Source organism: Syngnathus scovelli, chromosome 3, assembly GCF_024217435.2.
Source record: "Syngnathus scovelli strain Florida chromosome 3, RoL_Ssco_1.2, whole genome shotgun sequence".
Taxonomy (NCBI): domain Eukaryota; kingdom Metazoa; phylum Chordata; class Actinopteri; order Syngnathiformes; family Syngnathidae; genus Syngnathus; species Syngnathus scovelli.
Window position 1 is genome coordinate 11,409,673 of NC_090849.1, and position 15,611 is coordinate 11,425,283.

At 42.3% G+C, this 15,611-nt stretch overlaps 1 protein-coding gene across 8 annotated transcripts in view; it reads left to right on the plus strand.

Annotated features, from left to right (window-relative positions):
* The window catches only part of LOC125993685 (citron Rho-interacting kinase), a 32,787-nt gene that overhangs the window by 14,216 nt on the left and 2,960 nt on the right, over nucleotides 1–15,611 (plus strand). For 2 of the 8 annotated variants that reach the window (XM_049762480.1, XM_049762481.1), the window contains exons 16-39: nucleotides 1,602–1,799; nucleotides 3,823–4,016; nucleotides 5,134–5,269; nucleotides 5,360–5,464; nucleotides 5,664–5,804; nucleotides 6,458–6,577; nucleotides 7,092–7,329; nucleotides 7,540–7,698; nucleotides 7,837–7,860; nucleotides 8,678–8,839; nucleotides 9,486–9,654; nucleotides 9,903–9,991; nucleotides 10,075–10,179; nucleotides 10,627–10,796; nucleotides 11,112–11,156; nucleotides 12,026–12,106; nucleotides 12,199–12,334; nucleotides 12,430–12,569; nucleotides 12,649–12,741; nucleotides 13,078–13,186; nucleotides 14,477–14,605; nucleotides 14,884–14,964; nucleotides 15,039–15,117; nucleotides 15,187–15,360. In XM_049762480.1, coding sequence (XP_049618437.1) covers nucleotides 1,602–1,799; nucleotides 3,823–4,016; nucleotides 5,134–5,269; nucleotides 5,360–5,464; nucleotides 5,664–5,804; nucleotides 6,458–6,577; nucleotides 7,092–7,329; nucleotides 7,540–7,698; nucleotides 7,837–7,860; nucleotides 8,678–8,839; nucleotides 9,486–9,654; nucleotides 9,903–9,991; nucleotides 10,075–10,179; nucleotides 10,627–10,796; nucleotides 11,112–11,156; nucleotides 12,026–12,106; nucleotides 12,199–12,334; nucleotides 12,430–12,569; nucleotides 12,649–12,741; nucleotides 13,078–13,186; nucleotides 14,477–14,605; nucleotides 14,884–14,964; nucleotides 15,039–15,117; nucleotides 15,187–15,360 — 3,077 coding nt within the window. The remainder of the gene's footprint in view (nucleotides 1–1,601; nucleotides 1,800–3,822; nucleotides 4,017–5,133; nucleotides 5,270–5,359; nucleotides 5,465–5,663; nucleotides 5,805–6,457; nucleotides 6,578–7,091; nucleotides 7,330–7,539; nucleotides 7,699–7,836; nucleotides 7,861–8,677; nucleotides 8,840–9,485; nucleotides 9,655–9,902; nucleotides 9,992–10,074; nucleotides 10,180–10,626; nucleotides 10,797–11,111; nucleotides 11,157–12,025; nucleotides 12,107–12,198; nucleotides 12,335–12,429; nucleotides 12,570–12,648; nucleotides 12,742–13,077; nucleotides 13,187–14,476; nucleotides 14,606–14,883; nucleotides 14,965–15,038; nucleotides 15,118–15,186; nucleotides 15,361–15,611) is intronic. The other 6 variants (XM_068650156.1, XM_068650157.1, XM_068650158.1 and 3 more) reach the window with 6 other exon arrangements.

The following is a 15,611-nucleotide window of genomic DNA, read 5'->3' on the forward strand; positions in this document are numbered from 1 at the left end:
TGTATTGGTCAAGCCACTCTTTAGCCCTGGTAGAGAGAAAATCCTGGAGCCGTCCGTACCTGGTGGATATAAAAATATGGCCTTATTCAAAGTCAAAGTCAAAGTCAAAGTCAGCTTTATTGTCAATTTCTCCACATGCCAAAGACACACAAAGAAACCGAAATTTCGTTCCCCCCTATCCCACGGTGACAAGACATGGCTCACAACAGACAAAAAAGTAAACAAGTATAACAAAAGCGTGCTGAATAAATAATGAATAAATAACACAACAATAAATAAATAAATAAGAGGAGCAGAAAAAAAAAGGAGCAAGTGCGCGTACAGCAGACATTCCCGAAAATAGCGCAACAGTGCCGCACGCTACGCAGAAGGGGGGTAGCGAATTCAGGGCCCTAACAGCCTGGAGAAAGAAGCTGTTGGCGAGTCTGGTGGTGCGGGAGCGCAGGCTCCTGTACCTCTTCCCAGAGGGCAGAAGGTCAAACAAAGAGTGAGCCGGGTGACTCACATCTCTGGCAATCGAGGTTGCCTATTCTAATGCCTTTTGGAGCTTTTCACACCTTTCATGTGATCTATAACCCGTATATAATGCAATTGGGGAAAAAAGAGAGAGAAATGAACAACTGATACGATGTGGTTGTACAATTGTTATAACTGAAGATGTGGCTGTGTTCAGAATTTGTGTAATTTCTGGACTATAAGACGCACGTGACTATAAACCGCACCAGCTAAAATTGGGGGGAAATCCTCTTTTGTTCATGGTAAAGCCACACCTGACAATAAGCCGCAGGTTTTAAATGAATGTCCACATTTCTATTACCTGTGTATCAAAACAAATATTTAAAAATAATCCATAGATTCAAAGCTTGTGCAATAAGTAGCGGCTTATAGTCTGGAAATTATGGTAATCAATCACATTCAGGCCCGTGATAAATGGGAATCAGCTCGGCCACTTAAAGTGCCTTGGACTAACCCCAAATAGAGTTCAGCATCTCGGAGGCTTTTCGTTACATACTATTTGTAGTCACATCTTTCAGCCCAAGCCATGGTCCACAGAGTGCTTCCATGGCATCAGAGGGATCTTTTGTTCATTTTTTTTTAATTTTTAATTCCCCGTGCTCCCATACCTTTCCACAATTGTGAGTCAGTCGTATGTAATCGGCGCTGGTGAGGATGCATGCCAGGGGGAGGGATTTAAATGAAAGATTCTGCAGATCAACAAAGCATCCAATTCACTTCTACACCAAGACTCAAGTATTCAGATGCTGGTGTCAGTCTCCTGCCTGAGGGGAAAGATGTTCTGAGTCAAAACACAACAGTCAATTCATTTATGCACATAAAAGTGTTTCTTATGCCCTTCTCCTGCCCCTTTGAAGATATGCATGGTTTGTGGTCCCCTGAGAGTTGAGGGTTGTTAGCATGCCCCCTCATCAGACTCGAACCGTATCAAGAGGAAGCATAGTGAGCATGGATGATTGGAATAGAAAGACATGATGAAATGATTATGCTATTAGGCTATTATGATTCTCAAACCCTGGATACTGGGCACAAATGGTACATTTTTGTGTTACTGGTAATCTGAGTGTCTTCATAACTCCCTTCAGGTGATCACTGACCTGGAGGAACAGCTGACCTCACTGACCCAGGAGAATGCTGAGCTGAACCGCCAGAATTTTTACCTGTCTAAGCAGCTGGATGAAGCATCTGACGAGCGAGAGGACCGACTGCAGCTCAGCCAGGATGTGGACCAGCTGCGTCGTGAGGTGGCTGACCGTGAGATGCACCTCAACAACCAAAAACAGGTAAGGAAGATGCTGGTTGTTTTCTATTGGTAGCTATTCATTCATTCGTTCGTTCGTTCGTTCGTTCGTTTGTTTGTTTGTTCGTTCGTTCGTTCGTTCATTCATTCATCTTAGTGGGGTGCAATGCAAATATGTCTCTTTTAAAGGGGACAGCGTCTTAAAGCTAAAAAAATAACACGTTTTACAAACAGTAGTTCACTGTTGCAAATAAAAGATATAATCTGAAAACGCATTTTCTTTTTTTTGCTGATGTACTCTTACTGATGTGCTACTGCTACTTTGCTGACTGCTGCTCCTGTGATTTATTTGAAAGCACTTTTAGTGAAGTTTCTTGCCATTTTCTCCAAGCATCCCAACCACATTCTCTAATGTATCACAATACAATAATTGCATGGACAATCTTGCAGCTTGCTGTAAAGCGACAACTGTCGGAGTCAGTCAAGCAATTATTTAGTCTGCAGGTTTGGACTATTCTGTGCTGAACTGCCCCAAAAAATGTGTGTATGTATTTATATCACCCAGCAATAATCTTTCAGTTCAGTCTGCTTTCTCTTTCCACCTCCCACTCAAAGCCAGTCAGACGTTGGGTTTTCGCAAGCATGCATTATGTGATATCTGCTCAACCTGTGACAAGAGACCAAGACAGACCTCTCCCAGCTCTGACAGTGCAAAGTGTAAAACAGGCACCAGAAACTCACTGAATAATTCTGCATTGTAATGTGCAATATTCTGGTTGGAGCTAAGCAGCAAGAGAGCGAGGAGGCTGTGCGATGTGTGCTCTGCTCCTGTGGGAGGATGTGTGTGGGCGTCCAGTAGCGCTCTCAGTCCTGCCGGTTGTGTAACCGGCAATGGAAGGGAATAGACGAGGGATGGGGTGCTGTGTGGGAGGGAGGAATGTGTCATCCCCATCACTCCCAGGTCGTGTCAGCTGCGGAAGCGTTGGACTACAGAGAGCTGCGGTGATGCTGCAAGACCAGCATGGGCTATATTTATATCACGACATTTAAGAACAGCTCTTTGTGTAGGCCTTATGATGCAAAAAGCAAAATGCCCCGTGTCAATATGTGTAATTTAAGACACCACACAGGTATTGATGCTATTTCAGAACATCTTTACGACTGCAGTTTGGGGTTGTTTCATTATGTTAATGGCCTTGAGCTTTTTGTGTTTGTTGAGAATTTATTTTAGGCCCTGTGTTTTATTTTTTAACGGAATAATGGAATGGAAAAATACCTTCTGTTGAATAATCTTGAAAAATCATCATTTTGATGCCTCTGCGCATACAATTGTGATGATATCACGGCGTCGGTATGGCACAGCTGGACTTGGTTTCTTCGGCCGGACCCCTCGTCTTTCCTTGTCTCTGCCTAGTTTGTTTTCATAAATTTGCTCTGTAGCAAATGTTGCCCTTAATCTTACGAAACCGACATTTATAAGGGTTTATAATTCAATTTGATGCTTTTTATGCTTTTAGAGATTGACTTTGTTTGAGATATGCTGAATGTGTTCCACTCATCTGTGTCAGCATTTTGTTTTTTTACTGCCTCAGTGATGGCAGCTGTTTCCACCCTAAAGGTCTTAAGGCCCACTGAAAATAGCATCGCTGGACTTCTTTGGCACTTTATTAAGTAATTGAGACCGACCAAAACAGATGACCATAACTCAAAAGCGCACGCAATGATTGATGAAGTCATGACATGATGGGGCCAAAAGTTACCTTAACTGTGCCATCTTCTCAAACTGCTGCCCCTCCCTCACCGGACATTCCAATTTGTAGTTCAACCAGTAGGCAGTCAGTCATTAGCGACCAAATATGTAAATGTTACACCATCTTTTCATCCAACATGAACAATCCTGAAGATTAAAAAAGGTTGGGTGAAGGGGGGGTAATAAAAAAGTTCAGGTTTTTATTTTTGGGGTACAACTTACCTGTTTGAATTTTACAGTTATCTCAAAAGTCATCTTTATCAAAGTGTAATAATCAAAGTGCCTATGTTAACCTTAATCTCTCACTTTTGTTTAGAACCTCGAAACACTGAAGACCACATGCACCATGTTGGAGGAGCAAGTCCTGGAACTTGAGACGTTAAATGATGAACTTCTGGAGAAGGAAAGACAGTGGGATACCTGGAGGGCAACACTTGAAGATGAGAAGAACCAGGCTGAGAGGAGGACAAGGGAAGTCCAAAGAATGCTGGACACTGAGAAACAGAACAGGTGAGTTAAAAAAATGTTGGCAGTAATCATCATTATATATTGAGACAGTGCATCCGTTATTTAGAAATAGATTCAGTAACAAAAACATCCAAAAGGAAATAATGCAAATTCCGCGAAGCCTGATTCAAAGGAACTAAAGAAAGAACAATCACACTAAACTGACCAACAGAAACTATGATCTGACAAAGACTGAAAGGAAGCAGGGTACCAATGCTGCATTCGCGGAATGTGGGAAGTCGGATGGATCCAACATGGATTTTCCCACTTCTCATCTCCAAGTGCTCAAGGCGAATGTAAACAACAAACATGGCTAATTCTGATAGATTGCTTATCTCATTTATTATGATGACACATTTGACCTCCAGAAAACCTTCAAATTTTTTTTTCATATAAATAAAGGAATGTCTTTCCTTCAAAGCATTTCATCCATTTCACCATAATATTGTCTTCATGCAGCGGCACAGTCAATGCAAATCATGCTGTGTTACATAAAGTTATTTTGAATAACTGAATTGGCGTAATAATAAATCAAGCCAAATGAATCTTTATAGTCTTGTAAATGAAGTTTTGAGATTCACGCATTGGTCTCCATGTGGTTGCCGTTGTCGAGTGATGTCGCATTGTAGTTCGTCAATGAACTCAGGGTTCTTTTATTCCCTAATTTTACAATTCGGACCTCGAATGCAGCATAAATATAAGCAATCGGAGGAGCAAATGAGGAATACCTGGAGTGGTACGAGGGAGCTAATTCGTTTACACGAGGGATGAGAACAGCTGTACACAAAATCCTAACAGGGCAGATAAGATATGAAAACTGTAAAAATGTAATGAAACTAAATCCAATCAAAACCACATAAACACAAATTATGACACCAACTTCAATAGGCCATGATCTAATCTGATCACAATATCTGTTATATATTCTGAAAGAATAATAAGTGACCTCCATATTGGTGGGTCGCGCTTGCTTTTACTGTTGCTGCTTGCCTCCACCTACGTACATTCACTGGATACCTATGGTTTATTTGCTCAAGGGATCTCTTGGTTTTTTAAAATCTAAATAAAAAGCTGCATATATATAAATGTGGGCAAATGAAGGCAAGGCTGTTGTGTCCAGACTCCGTGCTGAACAGCGCAGCTCAGAGTCTCGTCAGGCTGTGGAACAGGCTGTGAAGGAGCACAAAGCTGAGATGTTGGCGCTACAGCAGATTCTCAAAGACCAGAAACTCAAAGCTGAGAGCCTTGCAGACACTGTGAGTGTTTCTGCACTGAAGCTCAAGTGTTTAACACCCTCGGCGGTTCGCGTATGTTGCAATGAACACATCTTGTTTTCTGTCCTTCAGTTGAATGATTTGGAGAAGAAGCACGCCATGCTGGAGATGAATGCGCGTAGCTTACAGCAAAAGCTGGAGAGCGAGAGGGATCTGAAACAGCGGCTGTTGGATGAGGTCCATTCAGTATTTTCACACGTTGTGATCACAGCTCTTTGATGACATATTTACGTTATTACCATAACATATTCTCACTGCATGCTGATGATTTTGCTTCATTCAAATTGACAAAAAAAAACACACTTTGCAACCTCTAAAGTCCTCATGGTTAAAGTATTGGATTCAGATAATGTGCTGTCTGTTTTTTCTTTTGTAGCAAGAGAAGCTTCAGCAGCAGATGGATGCTCAGAAGGCGCATATCTTCCGTCTGACCCAGGGCCTGCAAGATGCCCTCGATCAGACTGACCTTCTGAAAACTGAGAGAACTGACCTGGAATATCAACTGGAGAACATCCAGGTGCTGCTACATAATCTGTACTGGACACACTCTTGCAAACTGTATGTCACTGGTGTCATGTCAAAAGTAACATTTTGGTGAATTGGATATTTTTATCAAAAAATGAATACTATTGGTCAGTCCACACGTGTGGGTGTTATTTTAACCTACCACTGATCAGTTTAAACAGTTGAAAATGACTTGCTTAATGGTTTGAGCAAACTTTTTTAGGGTCAATAAATTGTATCCTTTGTTAATGCGTATATCTTCAAAAAATCATCCTCGGGTAAGGTAGTGATCACCACTAGTGAATTAGACTGAAAGAAGAATGTTTCTGTGTTCAATTTTATAATGGCTCACAAATTATTTAGTTACGTGTGTAGCACTCCTATTGGAATTCAAAAAGGCCCTCCAGACAGTACGGAATAAGCAAACATTGGTTGCCGTACAATCTTTTCACTTCATTGTTTTTCTTTTCTTTAGTGTTATGTGCTCTGACTACTGCACAGGTCATTGAAGCATTGTTACATACCTGCTTTCTATGGTGTCCTTGTCCTTAAACATCAAAAGCATGTCACACTCATTGTTGATCTTCGCCCACATTTTGCTTTTATTTCTCTGAATGACGCCAAGTATTTGAGGAGAAATTCATGGCAGTAGTGATGTTCACTTAGCTCCACCTGCAGGCTGTGTACTCCCATGAGAAGGTGAAAATGGAGGGGACTATCACCCAGCAGACAAAGCTCATCGACTTCCTCCAAGCCCAAGCTCATGGTGGTTCGAAGAAGAAAAAGGTCAGGTGACATTGCTTCTTTACTTAAATGATGTACTTGATGTAAAAGTACATTTTATCCTGTTCGAAACACAATGTGTTCATTTTATGTTCAGGGTTGTCAAACTTGCATACCTCTGAATGTTTCCGCACATAGTAAGTAACCATCGTGTCAAACTTTCACAGGCCGAATAAAAAAAAAAAAAGAAGCTAAAAGAACAAATGTATTCTTAAATTCTTAATTGAATTTGAATCAACAGATTGATTGAGTAGATTCTTTTTCTGTGCTCTCCACTTATCTGATTGTGCATGCATATTTTTTTTTTTTTTTTTTAGAGAACTGGTAATTACGTTATTATAAAGGTGAAATCTGGGGGCAATGAAAAATGAGTCACCCATTGCATAAATTGCCATTAAAACTCCCACTAACCTCTCTGTACGTTCATAATAACTTTTAATCAAAGTCTTGGATACAATTGTTGCCTCTGCTCTCTGGTCTCATTCTACACGTCCTTTCGCTGTGTTTATCCTTCCAGGGACTCTTTGGGCGTCGGCGTGAAGATATTTTGGCTGCCATGGCTGCTCAGGCCCAGGCGCAGACCCAGGCCCAGGGACAAAGTCAAGGCCAGGTCTCCCCAGTGTCCTCCATCCAGCCAGTTCCCCTGCAGTACAGTGACATGAAGTTAGCGCTGGACAAAGAGCGAACTCGCTGCTCTGAGCTTGAAGATGCGCTTCAGAAAATGAGAGCAGAACTGCGATCTCTAAGAGAAGAAGGTAAGAACAGTTCATCGGCTCTTGTTTTGGAAAAGCACAAAAAGTCAATTAGGTCATTTCTTTCTGCGCCGTACTGTTGCCGTAGCGACTGAGAATGAAACTCTTATTTTCATGATAAGAGCAAAGAGGCAAGTCAGCATGAAAAAAAAAAAAGCAAACACTGTAGTTTTCTGCTCCATGATGATAAAAGCAATGTGATTTCCATCTCAGCACTCCAATACAAAGATCACAGCGGTTCCACAAACCCAGCCGCAGCACGACAACAGATGATGATGTCTGCCATGGTGAAGTCTCCCGATCACCAACAAGTCCCAGCCAGCCTGGTACCGTCCAACTCGGGGCGCAGGAAGGAGGTTGCAACACCTGAGGGTGAGTGAGGAGGTGACGATATCTTTGTTCAAGAAGCCACTAATGGATTACAACGCTATATTGAAAATATACCGGCCCTTTCCTACACACAAAAGGATGCTCTCTTACCATCCTTTCTCTTTCACACACACCTTTCAGAAAGAAGGAGGGTCACTTTTGAAAGTAAGTTTCCCAAACTCACAGTTCCCGCAGTCTTTTATCCCTCGTCTCCTTTTGCCTCACCCATTCCTCAGAAGGCCGTTTTTTTTTTTCAAACTTGTGCATGTCTACAAAGTGACCACATCTCAGCAAGTCAAAAGAACATCTTTGGTTTTGCAGTGCACAACTTTGGAAATCTGAAGCATGATTATCTTAGTTGCTGAAGCTTAGCCAGCCTCATTTGCGGAACTCCACAGTGTTTATCAACCCACCACAATCCCATTTGCGCTTCACATCGTACACTTACTTACCAGGTTGATAAACACTCCAACCACACTTTGTGTCACGTAATGAATCCCAATCTAAAGGTATTATTCAGTCACAACATTGGGCATCATTAAGCCAAAGTTGCATCATTTCAGATGCGACTGGCTTAATAGCTTACTATTGCCAATGGACACAGACACAAGCTTCAGAAATGGAGAGCAAAGTCTTTCGGGTAAAGCAAAATTAAAAATTAAAGCTGCGGTGAAACTGTTTTTTTTTTTCGTTGTATCATCGTGACAAATTCTTGTCATATGCTCACCAAGGTATGCAAACTTTGTGGCGTCTTTAAAATCATAACATTGACTGCATAATGCCTTTAAAATTCATCAGCCAATAGCCACAATCACAGGGATGACCTAAGTTGCAGTTTTATGCCACTCATGTCCTCAACATCCTTTGCAACCACTTTTTTGTTGAAATGACTTCATAGACGGTACGGCATGATACATCGAGGGTTTCACAGAACAAGAAACAATAACGGAGCAAACTGTGACCCTGCCCTTATTGTATTCAGAATATAGCCGGCGAATGAAAGATAGTCAGAGGGAAAGAGAGAGGGAGAGGGTGCACCACCACACCGCTCACCGCTTCACAGTGGGACTCAACATGCGTGCCGCCAAGTGTACCGTTTGCCTGGATACGGTTCACTTTGGTCGACAAGCCGCCACCTGTCTGGGTGAGTGCCACTTCCATCACATGAGCAGTATTTGTTTGTCAGGATCACTCTCTTGTCTATTTGCATCTATACAAACACTCAATCAGTACAAAACAAATCAATGGGTCTACCCATTAGACAGAGACAGAGCCAATACAGCATATTCAGAATTTTAGCATTCAGCATTGTTCACTCGTTTGTTTATCTTCTCAGATGGAAAAAAGAAATATAGTCTAAAATCCATCATTATGTGCAGTACAGTGCTCAAGTCTTCTGATTTGAAATCAAACTAGAAAATAATAATTTTAAAATAGTATCTGTAACTGGTGTCATACCTTTGTCCATATAGTGTAAACTGCTAACTTATTATTCATAAATGGTCAATTGAACGTGCAGTTATTAAGATGTTCGCTAGTTAATTTCCTTTCTCTGACCACAGGGGGGGAAAAAATATGCCATCTTAAGCCATCATGGCATTTATTTTATGACATAGTATATAATGAACCTTATAATTATTCCTGAGTGTCTTTAATAGATACTGACCCCAAAACAAGATTATAAAAGACAATGTGGCAAGTTTATATCACTATTACACAATGCTGGTCTATGTTGAGGAGCCACAACTTTATAGGCCATTGCTATTTTTGTGATATTTTCCCTCTTTCAGAATGTCACGCTCTTTGCCATCCAAAATGCTCCCCGTGCCTCCCAGCAACGTGCGGCATGTCGAGCGACTGCTCTCTGCATCTGTCCGAGGGCTTTTGTCGGGAGAAAGGCCAGCAGCTCAAAGACGCCAGTGGACACATGCACCTAGAGGGATGGATGAAGCAGCCCAGGTTAGCTGTAGTGTCACTCACTGACTCACTCACTGACTCACTGACTCACTGACTCACTGACTCACTGACTCACTGACTCACTGACTCACTCACTCACTCACTCACTCACTCACTCACTCACTCACTCACTCACTCACTCACTCACTCACTCACTCACTCACTCACTCACTCACTCACTCATTCACTCACTCACTCACTCACTCACTCACTCACTCACTCACTCTCACTTTGTGCTACTGGCTTTGCAGAAACGGAAAGCGAGGCCAAGGCTGGGAGCGGAAATACGTGGTCCTTGATGGAACTAAAGTGTCCATCTACGAGATGGAACCCAGAGAAGGTTGCTTGAGTGTTCGCTTACTTTTGAGAGTGTATGTCTTTTGTTCATTGAGCTTGAGTCTGGTAACTTGTGTTTTGACTCAGATTCAATCAAGCCATTGGAGGAGTTTGACTTGTGCATGTCTGATGGAGAGGTTGAAGTTCATGGAGCAGTAGGGGCCACTGAGCTACCCAACACAACCAAATCAGGTATAATTTAACTATTTTCATGAGTAACAGCAACAATATTTAAGGGAGACCAGAGCTTGTCACATGGGTAAGTTGTCACGTTGCAATTATCATTTCCACTAGCGGGCAGAGGTGGACATTCCGCCAGACGAAAGGAAATGGCTGTCACTGACGGATGTCCATTTTGCTGAATGATGAAAACATTTTTAAAAAAATGCCAGACTATAAACGGACTGGTGAAAATTACTGATGGACGCGCCAACAGTTCCCAAGCACTTTAATCCAGTGAATGTTGCAAAAATATTTTATGTTAATATTTTTTCAATGGCTATATTCAACAAATTTTTCAAGCTCAAACATTTTAGAACCACTGTTGTAATTTTGTTTTCTTAATATTTCCTAAATGTTATTTGTAGTTACTATTTCATAGTTATTAAAACCATTGTGATTGTCATCCTTCTATATCAGATGTTCCATACGTCCTGAAGCTGGAGTCGCGTTGCCACGCCCCTTGCTGGCCTGGACAGTCCATTTACTTCATGGCTCCCAGTTTCCCAGACAAGCAGCGCTGGGTGGCAGTCATGGAATCTGTCGTTGCTGGGGCGCGAGTCTCTCGGGAGAAGGCTGAGGCGGATGCAGTGAGTATCTCTGCATTCTGCTGACTTGTACCCATCTGGTCTTTTTTCTGGACGTGATTGGTACTGTGGGGCTCATTCACCAAAGTAAATTGACACTCCTTTTTGTCTTTTTTGATAATCTCCTGTTTCACTTTTCTATATTAGTAATTGTCATCTTCTGTGCTTACGTCTCTCCCTCATTGTTTCTTTCTTGGTCTTTTACAACCTGGTTTGTTCTGTTTCCATCATTCTCATTACATATATGTTCGCCATATGGGCATATTTTGTTGATTTGCTGGATTTTGCCCATTTCATTGAGTATCTTTGCAAACATAGGCTGCTGTGTCCAAAAGACAAATGCTTCTATCACCTTTGGTCCAGGTAAAAATGTACAGACATAAGACTTCCTGACTTTCCACTTCCTTCCCTTTCCTTTCTGAGCTCACAATGATTTACCAGCCTGCTCACCCCCCCACTTCCACCCCCCTCACGCTTACTGCAGCACTATCATTTCTTGTGAAAACCAATGGCAAAAATTTTGATTTCATCTAAATAAAAAGGTGCCCTTGAGTTGAGAAGTTACCAGAATTTCACTCCCTACACTCTCCCGTTGCATGTTTTTGATCACATTTTGTCACAGTGATATGTGTGTGTGTGTGTGCGTGTGTGCGTGCGTGCGTGCGTGTGTGTGAGTGGGATGTAGCCTATACACAGTTGGATCACATTTTAATTGGAGGCAACAATGCATTATATTAAAACTAAGAAGAATAGATGTTGTTCAGTAAATGTAGTTCCGATCCTTGTGTTGTTTTTTCCTTGTTAACTACTTTTGTTGCTTTTTGTTATATTTCCATAAGCATCAATGACAACTTGCCACAACGCCAAAGAAATAGGCTAAAAAGAGTTCTACTGCTATCAACACTGTCAACAATGACAACCTCATTGTGTTCCTCTCTCTTTGATTGATGTGATTTTTTTTCAATGCTGGTTGACTATCAAATGTAGCTCCCGCGATATTCTTGACCCTGAACGATGAGAGGAGAAAATGAAAAACTGAGCGTTTTTCTCTTTTTTCAAAGCAGTTTCGAAAGCAGGAACTCTCAAATCTTGTACCCAGCCGACATATGTACAGTGCGAACTTTAAAATCTATGGAAGAGAAACTGCAGGCATGGCCGTCTTTCCTTTGCGCCTCCCTGACCTCATATTAGACGAGTGACCTTGTTGACTGTGAATGTCTTCTTGATTTTAGAAGCTCCTAGGAAACTCTCTCCTGAAGCTGGAAGGAGACGACAGGCTTGATATCAACTGCACACTTCCACTTACTGATCAGGTCCAATAATTGTCTCTCATTTCCATTATATGGTCACATGTTGTGTATTAAAACCCCGCATGGTGATGGCATGCTCTTGATTGCGCTTGCAGGTAGTCCTGGTGGGCTCTGAGGAAGGTCTGTATGCCCTCAATGTCATCAAGAACTCCTTGACTCACATTCCAGGCCTTGGATCCGTATTTCAGATCCACATCATCAAGGAGATGGAGAAACTGCTGATGATTGTTGGTGAGAACTGCTCCTCTGCTAACACCTGTATGGACTAGTGAGAAGCAGATGCGTTTAGCATCAGATGCCGCGTGACACCGTGACGTGTGCTGCAGGGGACGAGAGAGCCTTGTGCTTGGTGGAGATCAAGCGAGTGAAGCAGTCTTTGACCCAATGTCACCTGCCCAGCCAGTCCGAATTGACTCCATACATTTTTGAGACGGTGAAAGGATGCCATCTGTTTGCTGCCGGCAAAGTAAGTCTTCTTTTGGATAAGTTGGAGAAAAGTGATTGGACAAGTTGAAGACATGCTTGTGTTTGTGTTGTCTTCACAGATAGACAATGGCTCCTGCATTTGTGCTGCAATGCCAAACAAGATCACCATCCTACGTTATAATGATAATCTCAGCAAATACTGCATTCGCAAGGTGATGTGTGACCCTTCAGTCCTCCAAGCACTTACTTCACAAAGCATGTTGAGATCCAAGTGCACATCTAGCATGGCACATTTAAAAGGAACAAAAATAGCCAATTTGATCTGCCATGAAGTCGGTCGACTCTGACCATTCCCACAGCAGCGCAGCCTTCCCTCCCCCACTCAGATCTGCTGGCTGAAGTTACCTAACCTGCCTCAGCACTCACTCTATGATTTCACAGAGAACTGACTAGTAGTACTATATTCTGGAGATCTCTAATATTGTTCTCATTATGCAACAGTAAAATGATGTCATTTAACCTCCCCCCAAAATATCTTCAATCCACAGGAAATTGAAACTCTGGAGCCTTGCAGCTGCATTCACCTAACAAGCTACAGCATCATTCTTGGCACCAACAAGTTCTACGAGATTGAGATGAAGCAGTTTGTACTTGAAGGTGTGCTCATCAGGAATTCTTTCTTAGGTTGCTTGCATTTCAATTGTAATTGATTAACCTCATTTCAAAACACTCCAAACTGGGCTCACTTTTTGAAACAGAGTTACTGGTTCGCTACTAAATAATGCAAAAGGCTGCCAGTTGGATATGAACTTCTAAAATAAATTTCCTTAATTTACCTTAGTGTATTACTATTAAAGGCGGCTCGGTGGTGCACTGGGTAGCACGTCCGCCTCACAGTTAGGAGGGTGCGGGTTCGATTCCACCTCTGGCCCTCCCTGTGTGGAGTTTGCATGTTCTCCCCGGGCCTGCGTGGGTTTTCTCCGGGCACTCCGGTTTCCTCCCACATTCCAAAAACATGCTTGGTAGGCCGATTGAAGACTCCAAATTGTCCCTAGGTGTATTACAATTAAGTATATGCATTTATTTGGAAACCCTGATCATGTTATTTCTCACAATAATCTCATGGATCTTAAATCTCTGAATGAAGATTTTCAAATGGTCATTTTTACAACATTCTTAGAAAAGTACAATGCCCCATCACTGATGATTTTTTTTTTTTTTTTAATCAAATCCATTCCAATACAATGCAACTTTATTTATATGGTGCATTTTACAACAGGGAAAACGGTTTCCAACAGCTCTGATTTCATATTCATCATGAGGTTTTAATGGTTCATTTTCCCAACATAAACGTATGATATCAACCACAGCTTCATGTAAATACTATACATCTATAGTTAAATGCCAAGATGTATTTTTTTTTATGACATTATGCTGTTATAGATGATTGAGGCAATTGAACAAAGAATTCAAGAAAAACAAAACCACTTAAATTGCATTCTCTTTCTTGAAATGTGGGCTTCCTGCTCAAGCAGTTGGGCTACCAGTCCTTTTCCTTTGGGAGCACAGTAGATGACGGAGAAAACAACGTTTATTGGCTAATGGCCTTTATTGTCAAAATACGAGTTAAAACAGGCCTGTCTTTTGACCACTCTGCCGTCGCCAAGGAAACCAACATGTCCAAGCTACACCACACAAGAAGCGCCTTAAACGAGATTTGAATGGCGACCGCCTTGCTGCCCTTGTTTAATGATCTGAAATACTATGTAGGCCTTTTATTACGTTTGTTTTGGTGTATCACTTACAGTGCGGTCTATGAATTAAATCACAAGACTAAGCTCAATTCTATTTGAATGATTCAATATTCATGAATCTTGAAAACAATATGTAATATTGAGAGAAGTAGACATCTTTTGTAGGCCATGTCCTGTGTTTGGTCTGGCGCAGAGTTCCTGGACAAGAACGACATGTCGTTGGCCTCCGCCGTGTTTGCCGCCTCATCCCACAGCTTCCCCATTGCCATCATGCAGGTGGCCAGCAGCATGCAGAAGGAGGAGTACCTGCTGTGTTTTCACGGTAGGTAGAGAAAGCCTTGAGCTCCAATGGGAACACAAACATACATTAAATCTGGTTTTCTTTTTTGTGGGACAGTGAGCCCTACCAATTAATAACTGACACCTTGCACAAACTAAATAAAAGGAACAACTAGAAATACTCCACAAAGTAAGGAAAATTTAATAAGTGGTCACGGCACACTTCAACCACTGCCAATGTCATCATGATGGTAGCTGGGATTGGACGTGACCCTCCACTAAACTTTCGAGTTGGCATTCTGGCCTGTCTTCGTCTTGCAGAGTTTGGTGTGTTTGTGGACACGTATGGACGAAGAAGCCGCACCGAGGACATCAAGTGGAGTCGCCTGCCTTTGTCCTTTGGTGAATATGCTTTCTGAAGCATTATTATTATTCTCTTTCGCAATGCCTCCAATTGTGTGTGTTTTGTGGCGCAGCGTACAGAGAGCCCTACCTTTTTGTCACCTACTTCAACTCACTGGACGTGATCGAGGTTCAGGGTCACGCTGCTTTGGGGTGAGCCTCACCGGTGTTGACTTGAAAGTTCATGTCGGACCTTCATTTCTCACACTGTTGCGTTTTCAGTCCTTCGGTGCTGGCCCACCTGGATATCCCCAGCCCTCGCTATCTGGGACCAGCCATCTCCTCCGGGGCCATTTATCTGGCTTCATCTTACCAGAACAAGCTGCGGGTCATCTGCTGTAAAGGCAGCCTGATCCGAGAATCGGGAGAGCTGCAGAGGACCGGCTCCAGCAGAGGGTCAGCCCCTCCTCACTTGTCTAGTGACATTTTGCCCTGGCAAGTCACCATGTACTCACATGTGTGTGTGAGACACAGCTTTGCCAAAACATCCCAAGAATGATCCCATATTTTACAAACTATTTTTTTGTCTAGCTGAACTTAAACAGTTGAAGCAGGACGGCCTGTCTTATGCAAGTGAGCCGGCCCTCCACCCCCATCCACCTTGTACTTCTGTGCCAATGGCCGTATGGATTCCGTTACCATGACAA